Source organism: Dunckerocampus dactyliophorus, chromosome 3 (assembly GCF_027744805.1).
Source record: "Dunckerocampus dactyliophorus isolate RoL2022-P2 chromosome 3, RoL_Ddac_1.1, whole genome shotgun sequence".
In the NCBI taxonomy this organism is placed as follows: domain Eukaryota; kingdom Metazoa; phylum Chordata; class Actinopteri; order Syngnathiformes; family Syngnathidae; genus Dunckerocampus; species Dunckerocampus dactyliophorus.
Window position 1 is genome coordinate 1,184,049 of NC_072821.1, and position 10,123 is coordinate 1,194,171.

Consider the following 10,123-nt stretch of genomic DNA (forward strand, 5'->3'; position numbering starts at 1 on the left):
CACAACGAACATAGCAAAAAGTACTCGTTCAAACGGCTTTATTTTTTCCATGATGATGTTTAGATTTAAAATTCAGGTAAAAGCGCTTTTCGCGCCGCTCGAAGAGAAGCAGCATTTAAACGTCAAACTGCTGTCGTGCTGTGACTGTACGTCTACTACAACAGTCCTGTGCCCTAGGGGGCGCTACTTGAATGCGGTGAGTGGCGATAGAAGAAGAGAAAAAGATAAGCTCCGCCTACTTGTTTGCTAGCTTAGTGTGCAGGGCAACGAATTGGCTGCTTATCGTCGTTCGCCTAACGTTCCCGTTTATTTATTTCGTTTTTTGGGGGGGCTCCCGAAGCTTCCGGCATGGCGTACCAGTTGTACAGGAACACCACCCTGGGAAACAGCCTACAGGAGAGCCTGGACGAGCTCATCCAGGTGGCTCCATTGCTAATGCTATTTAGCTTCCATTAGTTTAGCAAAACATCGGTCGGGAACTTCTCTCGTCGTCACGTTTACAACAAATGGACACTTTTAACACGCTGTACTTATATTATCAGGAAATACTTACAGTATCTTACAACGTGATCATGGGAAAATATTAATATAAGCAAGCCAGCCGTACAGACCACACGTTCACTTTATATATTTGTATTTATATTAATAAGTAGGCTAGCGAGAGACAAATGCATGTGAAACAATCGTGTAACGTACCTGTGTGTGTGTTTTAAGACCCAGCAGATAACCCCCCAGCTGGCCCTGCAGGTCCTGCTCCAGTTTGACAAAGCCATCAACACAGCGCTGGCCAACAGAGTCCGCAACAGAGTCAACTTCAAGGTGACCCCTGACCCCACGGAGCACTGTCAGCGTTTGCGCCAAGTCAATCCCCGTGGCTTCGCTCGTGACGGCCACGTTTGTTTGTTTGTCTCTCAGGGTTCTTTGAACACGTATCGCTTCTGTGACAACGTCTGGACGTTTGTTCTGAACGACGTGGAGTTCAGAGAGGTCACCGATCTCGTCAAGGTGGACAAGGTCAAGATCGTGGCGTGCGACGGCAAGAGTAAGTGCGTGTCGTCACCGTGTCCCTGGCGCTGCTTGTCTCCATCAAACCCTTTTTTTCCTTCTTCAGATTCCGGCTCCAATGCCGCCGAGTGACCACGCCCACCGCCGGGAAATGTACATATGAGTATAATTTATTCACGCGCCGCTGCAGCGTGTGCATGCGAGTGCATGTGAGTGCACGTCAGCATGCAGCAGTTTTTTTATTGTTTTTTGTTTTACGTTTGTGTTTATTTTGCTAAAACTTAAATAAAAATTGAGAAAATGAAGGTGAGCGTTCCTTGATGACATCACAGACGAATTCCTCCCACACAACTTGAATTCATTCCTCCCACAAGATGAACTCGTCCCACACACAAGCTGACATTTCCCACAGACTGACCAACTACTCTTCCTTAGGCTGGCTCCTCCCACAGAGGCCAATTAACTCCTGACATGCAGACTAACTCAACCCACAAGACTTGTGAACTCGTCCCACATACTGAATTACTTTTCTCACAAAGTCACTCCTCCCACAAAGACTAACTTACTCCTTTTTCACAGACACACTACTTCCTGTCACACAGACTAACTCCTCCCACTAAGACTAATGACTGCTCTTCCACAGACTTGCTTGCCAATGAGCTAAGTCCACTGATATAAAAAAAAGACTGGATCGAGCTTCTATTGTTTTATTTTTGAAGCCAATGGAAATTTGCGGCGGCCATCTTGGTGAGACCACTTTGCTGTGAGACAACAGTATGGCAACGCACTGGTAAAACTTCGATTGATCGTATAGCCACCAAAATCAACTGCTAAAGGTTATAACTACTCAGATTTATACGCTTTTGTGTCATTTATCAAGCTCGTAAGATGTATTTTAGCTTCGAGACGGACGAAAAATTGGCTGTGTGGCAGCCTGCAAACATTGTTTACGTACGGAATTTAAAGTCTATCTTTGTCTAATTATTTTCCTACGGTAAACCATTATTTTTTTTTATCTCAGGATAAGGTTAAGGCAGGAAGAAAGCAGAAATTTTGTCACATGTCTTCTACCTTTGCGCGAATCATGTGTGGTATCAGAATGAATGTAACTTGGTAGTTGTGGTAGCTTTTAAAAAAGCTGTTTTTTGGTACAAAAAGACATTAGATAAGTGCAAATACTCAAAGCCTACTGTAAAAAACTGCATAGAAATAATTTTATCATTGATTGCTAGGCTAGGCACCAAAAAAAGGCCTAGTTGTTACAGGAAGGTGTAACTAGAAAATTCTTGCAAAACCACCCATCAAAGTTCATACTTTAACTTTGATGGGTGGAGAAATGGTCTCACCTTGGCCACCCCAATGAAAGATTTCTGGCTCCGCCACTGGCGTGAGTCTCTTCATAATTACTCGTGTCCAACCTCGTAGGTTGATCATTAAAACTCAAACAAAATGTGAACTTTGCGAGTGTTTAAACAAGAGAGGAATGTGAGAAAATGTGTATGGTGGGGGCTTTTACAGCCTTAACACATACAGTATAGAATCATTGGAAACAAATGAAGTTGGCTACTTGGTGGATGTTAATCACTTGTTGCAGGCTACTTTGGGAACACTGTTTATGATTGTATTATTTTACATGTTAATCCAACTACAAAATAGCTTTGATATCTTTAAATGAAGTAAGTAATAAGTCATGAGCTGTCTCTTTTTATCTGTTTTCATATCTTTCGAAGGCATAGAAGAGAGAAAGACATACAGTAAGTGTCCACGTCTTACACAAGAAATTCCAAAAAAGTGCAGTTTTCCTTAACCTGCAGAAAATATAACAAATATTTTTCAAACTATATCATACGACTATATAGTATATATACCGCATATATACCATACTGCTATATACTATATATATATATATATATATATATACCATTCTATGCATCCATCCATCCATTTTCTATACTGCTTCATCCTCATTAGGGTCATGGGGCCATGCTGGAGCCTATCCCAGCTGACTTTGGGCGTATACAATACTACTATGTAGTATATATACCATGCTACTATATAGTGTATATATATATATATATATACCATACTACTATATAGTATACTGAAAGTATATATATATATTATTTCTATATATATATATATATATATACCGCATATATATCATACTACTATATAGTATGTATACCGCATATATACCATGCTACTATATAGTATATATATACAATACTACTAAATAGTATATATACCGCATATACTGTATATCATACTACTATATAGTATGTATACCGCATATATACCATGCTACTATATAGTATATATATACAATACTACTAAATAGTATATATACCGCATATATATCATACTACTATATAGTATGTATACCGCATATATACCATGCTACTATATAGTGTATATATATACACAATACTACTAAATAGTATATATACCGCATATATATCATACTACTATATAGTATATATACCGCATATATATCATACTACTACATAGTATATATGTAGCCGAGTGAAATCTTTGATTTAAAATACTGTGCTTTTTGTTGTGAACATTCTCAAAACCTGCATTTATGTTTTGATGAAACTTATTTTTGTTGCGGTTGCTGTTGCAAGGGGGACCCTTTATAGCGACGCACACAGGGAGAAAGGCGTGTCTGCTGCCATAAGGTGGACGTTTGAGCAGCTGAAGTCACGGAATGCTGCTGTGTGTGCCCGCTAATATTGTGCCATCCTTGCCATTGTTCCACAGAAAATAAATGTACAGATCCTGACCTGGTGTGTGTTCTTCAATCCGGATGCCATTACAAGTCTGCTACATAAAACTGGTGCCGTGACCCGGATCATCTGGTCAGCCGCTGCCGATCGCCGAGGTTCAGCTGTGAGCGTGTGACGCCCGTGTTGTAAAGTTGGTAGACCTGTGATCCTTGTTGGTAGCTGAAGTTCATAATGGTATCCTGGAATTAAGAGTTTCTAGAATATTGAACACACACGTGAATAATATCTGTACAATCTGCACAGTCCTGTGAACCTGTATCATATTTTGTTTTTGGATAAAACTGTACAATCTGTGTAAACATAACTAAGACATGACAGGCAGGGGTCTTGGCAAATTCACACTGTTTACACTTGTAGTTGGGAGGGGTAGGAGTTTGATAGGCACAGATGGGGTTTTTCAAAGTAAAACTGTAGATTTTGCAGATGAAGAGTCACTGGGAATAGACTCTATCCCTTGTCTTGAGCCCCAGTTTTCCACCCCAGTCGTGAGCGGTGAGAACACCACCCAGCAGCTGCGTGACTTTATTGGTGAGTTAGGGATGCAGATAGGAGAGTCAATTGCTAGTCGCTTGCTAACCAGTCAACGACCAGCTACCCCTAAACAGCCCTCATGTGATGCTGCCAATATAACAACAATGTCAGACCAAGCCATTGACCTGTCAAAAGTGAGCCTGATAGTCAGATCTGACATCAGAGAGCCGCCCATGTTTCGTGGTGAAGGCAATGACAAGTATTCCATCCATGAGTGGATTGACATGATGGAAGTGTATTTGCAGAAGAGGAGTCTGTCGCTCACGGAACAGAGGTGTGAGATCCTGAATCATCTTCTCGGCAAAGCAAAAAACATCGTCAAGGTAGGGCTGAAGACTAGTGAAACTGCTAATCCCGAGACAATCTACAGTATACTGAGACGCTACTTTAGCGAAACCCCCGGGTCATGCTTGCCCTTGGCAGATTTCTATGCCACCCAGCCAAGATCCAAGGAGACACCTGTAGACTACTGGGTTAGGTTGAACACAGCGGCAGAAACAGCAGACAGATGTTTGAGACAGCAAGGAGGCAGGATGGATAACATGGATGCAGAAATAGCTGTCATGTTCATCAAGAACTGTCCTGATCCTAGCCTAGCTTGTGTGTTTAAGTGCAAACCCATTGCTAAGTGGTCACTCACGGAGGTGCAGGAGGTCATTGATGAGCACCAGAGAGAACAGCAAATGAAGAAAACAAGCACAGCCAGAGTAAATGTCCTTCAAGTAGCTACAGCTGTAACATCTGTTCACCCGAAACTGATCATGCTCACGTTAACGCGGCCAAGCTTACTGTAACTAATCCACCCAAGCTAAGTGCAGAATCTCCTTCAGATCCAAGCGCCTTGGAGCATGTGCTGAACATGCTCGAAAGAGTCTTAGAACAGAATAACCGGTCCACTTACACTGCTCGTTCCCATCCTTCTCCTCCAGTTCGCTTCGGTCCATGTCAAATCTGTGGCAGTGAGACTCACTCCACACGAGCACACTGTATGAGAGAGAGAAGGTGTTTCGGCTGTTTCAAAGCAGGTCACCAACGAAGAAACTGCACCGCTGTTGTCCAGCAAGGCAGCCGCCCACCTGTCCAGGCCACTCACACCCGGGAGGGGACAGTGTGAGTGACAGTGATGAAACCCTCACGCCCGATGATGACATACAGTCAGTGTACATGGAGAGCTTAAAGCGTGTTGCCCCCGGTGTTACTGCACTTTTTCAGAACATAAGTACTCTTGATAAAGCTGACAGCCTGTTTTATGTAAACGCACAGATGGGTGGTAAGGTGCCATTAAAAGCTCTGTTAGATACTGGCTCCATGGCCTGCACCATTAGTGAAGAAGCTGCACAATTGCTCAAAGATGCTGGTTTAGCATTAGAGTCAAGCCACGCCCACAAGGACATCATGCTAGTTGGGTGTGGTGGAGTTCAAGTCAAACCCAAAAACATCTGTGATTTAAAAATGGAAGTGTATGGATGCACATTTGTTGTGCCCATTCTAGTAGTTTCTGGGCAGAAAGATCAGCTCATTCTCGGCACAAACGTCATCAAGCACCTACTAAGACAGTTTAAACAATCACCCCGTTTCTGGCAAGTCCTGAGCAAGCCCGAGCCCACAAAGGCACCTGAAATAATGCAGTTCCTGAACATGTTAGCAGGCATTAACAGATGGAATGGTGACACTATGCCAGACTTAATTGGGACGGCGAAACTTGTGAAATCTGTGACTCTCTCCCCACAGCAAGAACACCTCGTTTGGGCTAAACTGCCCTCAGTTTCACCTCTTTCAGAAGGGAGTGCCATCATAATTGAACCAGTGAAGACACATATTCACCAGAAAAACATCATTGTCTGCAGGTCTGTTGCTACCATGAACGGTGAGAGGTGTGTCCCAGTCCGGGTTTTGAACACTGCTGATAAGCCTGTCACTCTGAAACGCAACATGAAAATGGCAGACGTCTCCACCTGCATTGCCATTGAGGATTTGGATATGCCTACTGAGAAGGGGAACGCCACAATGTTGTGTGTGCAAAGTCAAGCAGTAAGTGATGAAATGACCAGTAAATCTGATGCCACTCCTGATCACTGCTTCCGTGATAGCATGCATAAACTGGGACTAGATGATCTAGATATTGACTCATGCGAAGTGTCTGATCTTTGGAAAGAAAAACTGTCCAAACTCATTCATAAATATGATGATGTTTTTTCAAGAGACAATCTTGATTGCGGGCTCGCAAAGGACTTTGTCCACCGCATTCATTTATCTGATGAGCGACCTTTCAGGCTCCCCTATCGTCGTGTCCCACCAGGCGACTACCACAAGCTCAGACAAGTCCTCTCAGAGATGGAAGAGTGTGAAATCATCACTAAGTCAAAAAAGTGAATGGGCATCCCCGTTAGTGCTTGTCTGGAAGAAGAACGGTGATCTCAGGACATGTGTGGACTATCGATGGTTAACCGCACGCACAATCAAGGACGCACACCCTCTTCCCCATCAGGCCGATTGTCTTGCAGCGTTGGGAGGAAGTGCAATTTTCAGTGCAATGGACCTCACCTCTGGCTTTTACAACATCGCCATGGCAGAAGAGGACAAAAAACTGATGGCCTTCACCACACCAATGGGGCACCAATGAGTTCAACCGACTCCCCCGGGGCCTGTGCAACAGTCCAGCCAGCTTCATGCGTCTCATGATGGGAGTATTCGGCGACCAAAATTTCTTGACCCTCAAATGAAGCTGAGGTGGATATTGAGATATTGAGGTGGGCTGCACGGTGGTCTAGTGGTTAGCATGTTGGCCAACACAGTAACAGCTTGGAGATCGGGAAGACCTGGTTTCGATTCTCCCCATTTCTGTGTGGAGTTTGCATGTTCTCCCCGTGTGTGTGGGTTTTCTCCGGGTACTCCAGCTTCCTCCCACATTCCAAAAACATGCAGGTGAGGTTAATTGGTGACACTAAATTGTCCATAGGTATGAATGTGAGTGTGAATGGTTGTTTGTCTATATGTGCCCTGCCATTGGCTGGCGACCAGTCCAGGGTGACCCCGCCTGTTGCCCGAAGTCAGCTAGGCTCCAGCATGCCCCCGCGACCCTAATGAGGAAGAAGCGGTATAGAAAATGGATGGATATTGAGGTGAGGCTGAAGATGGATTGAAAAGGACACATCTCCGGTGAGTAGAAGAGAAACATGGCCTACCTCTATGGTGTGAAATTACAATGCATAACAAGTCAATTTCAGTGTTCACAAGGTATTTGTTACGATAAGGATCTACGTAGTATCAAAGGTAAATGCTAGCATGCCTTTAGAAGATGATCAGGAAAGTCAAATGTTGGAACTGCATTTTGTCGTAATCTAACAGTCTGGCCGGTCCTGTCCAAGTTCTCCTCGGTGAAATGACTTGAACAGAGTTGCGATCTGGCTGCAGGAATCCACCTGTCTCTCCGTATATTTACTACCCATTGCTTTAGAAGTTGAACATTGCAGTGTGGAAATCTAAAGGAGAATAAGGGCTCATTTACAACTACTTAGATGAAAAGATGCTTACAGATTTAAAGTATCTGTTTTTATTATTATAAGCATTTACCTACCTGTGAAATGTAAGTCCCTTCTCGCGATTTTCACGAGTATCACGATTTGTGCAATTAATAGCAGCACAAGACGGCATCTCCAACTCCTCTTAGTTGTTAGGCTTTCTTGTTTTGGGCGACTTCTATACTTCCAGTTGCTTCAAACCTCCAATGCGCAGCAAGCGATCGGGGCCATTCCAGTATAGAGTTCAGTGTGCGGGACACACCCTCAGCAGTCACCATCCTGGCTATGCAATTTAAAACAATGGTGGCCGAGGAGCAAAGCATAGACATACAGTCACCTGTGAAGTATGGGGGTGGCAGCACTTCAGAAAATAAATGGTGTCATGAAGAAAGAACATTATGTGCAAATAGCAATGTGACATCTCCAGCCATCAGCCAGGAAGTTGAAGCTTTCTCGGACAATGACCCGAAGTCTCAAAGTGGCTGAAGGACGACAAAGTCGGTGTTTTGGAGTGGCCATCACAGCGTCCCGATTTCAAGCCTATCGAAAATTTGTAAAGGTGTGTGCGAGCAAGATGGCTTCCAAACCTGACTGAGCTACGCCACCTCTGTCAGGAAGACAAAAACTACATTTGAAGAAAGTAAACACGTCCTTTCTTACTTTTTTCCCAAAAAGAAAAAAATATCTTGACACTTGAGAAAAATAATCTCATACTAAGAAAGTAGCTAGCCAATTCTGAATTCTTTTTTCTAATAACGAGCTAAAAACCTTAATTTGATCACTCTTCCACAACAGATTAATGTATATTTGGATGAAATTCAAAATAAAATGAGTTCCTAAACATTCTAAATTCAAGAATGCACTCACACACAGAAAGTATATCTACAGAAAGGAATTTTTGTGCGTGGCTAATAGCATGAATATCCTGCACGTGTTGAACAGTTTGATGTCGCAATGGCTTGAGAAACGTGTCAGGAGTAGCAGGTAATAATAATTAGTTGGAGGGAAAAGGATGAATTTCGGAAAAGGGTTACATTTTGGATCAACTCCAAACCTGAATCAGACTTCTGTAATCTAATTTTATACGTGATGGAGGCATACACAGGAATTGAACCTGGTACCGTTCAGGTGGGAAGCACACACTCCGTCAACCGAGCCATGTGACCACTGCAGAAGCAGCAGAGCGATTCAGTAACGTAGAATAAAATGAAAATGTAATATGATTTTTCACCAGCAGAGGGCATCTTTTAAATGCATTCGTTTTCAATGGGAACATTTTCACAGAAATGATGAAATGACACCAAATGTGGGGATATTTTGAAAAGCCATTTGAAGAGCTTTGCCAAAACAAAGAGTGCTGAATGTGTGCTTTCTAATCATGTTGAATTCACTTCAAGCTAAAACTCCTTTGATACACAAATCCTCCTCATCGGCTCCCTTCCACTCTTCCATATTTCAAAGAGATGAAGTGTTTGTTCATTGTTGTTTATTGTGTATGCTCATGCTGAAGGCGGAGCTGTGCCCCTGACCTCCTCAACCTCTCTTACAATGTGGAATATAATCATATCATGGGGTGGGGTTTACTGTTTTACTGGGTTTTTAATTCATGGTACCTTACCAAAGTCTATATTGTCTATTATTTTAGTGCCCATTGTGAAAAATAAAGCTGGAAAAATAAATAGTAAAGATAATTATCGTCCATTAACTCTGGCAAGTACCTTATCAAAGGTCTTGGAAAGGGCTATGTTGAATAGAATGGAGAATGTTGTAGTCACGATGCTTTACTTTACTTTACTTTACTGTTCTCCTTACTTGTCTTGCTTGCTTGCTGCTGTAACAAGTACATTTCCCCGCTGTGGGATAAATAAAGTACATACAATACAATACAATACAATAATCAGTTTGGCTTCAAATCCAAGCTTGGCACAGATATGTGCATTTTTGCCTTAAAGGAGATGATGGATCTGTACAACAGGCACAATACTACCACGTTTATTTGCTTTATTGACGCCTCAAAGGCTTTTGACCATATAAATCATGACAAGTTATTTCATAAATTGTATAATAGGGGTGTCCCAAAATATTAAATAAGAATGTTAGTTTTGGTCTGCTCAGCAGTCTGTTTTTGTTAAATGGGGAAACTTAGCATCATCTCCCTTTCATGTTGGGAATGGGGTGCGACAAGGCAGCATTTTGTCTCCCTGTCTTTTTAACACGGATATGGATGATCTATCTAAGCTGCTGAATGAATGTAGGACTGGCTGCCGTGTTGGTGAT

At 42.6% G+C, this 10,123-nt stretch overlaps 1 protein-coding gene across 1 annotated transcript; it reads left to right on the top strand.

Moving 5' to 3' along the window:
- The first annotated feature begins 204 nt into the window (after positions 1-204).
- gtf2a2 (general transcription factor IIA, 2) lies at positions 205-1,299 on the top strand. Its single transcript, XM_054771193.1, has 4 exons — positions 205-420; positions 715-819; positions 916-1,042; positions 1,112-1,299. Exons 1-4 carry the CDS (start codon positions 349-351, stop codon positions 1,135-1,137), a joined length of 330 nt encoding a protein of 109 aa, XP_054627168.1. The 5' UTR covers positions 205-348; the 3' UTR covers positions 1,138-1,299.
- Positions 1,300-10,123: the final 8,824 nt, after the last annotated feature.

Bases quoted from the DNA above. Each gene is read 5' to 3' on its own strand.
- gtf2a2 (XM_054771193.1), top strand. From the start codon at position 349: ATGGCGTACCAGTTGTACAGGAACACCACCCTGGGAAACAGCCTACAG. The intron at 421-714 runs GTGGCTCCATTG...GTGTGTTTTAAG, and splicing joins GCCTGGACGAGCTCATCCAG to ACCCAGCAGATAACCCCCCA. The intron at 1,043-1,111 runs GTAAGTGCGTGT...TTCCTTCTTCAG, and splicing joins CGTGGCGTGCGACGGCAAGA to ATTCCGGCTCCAATGCCGCC.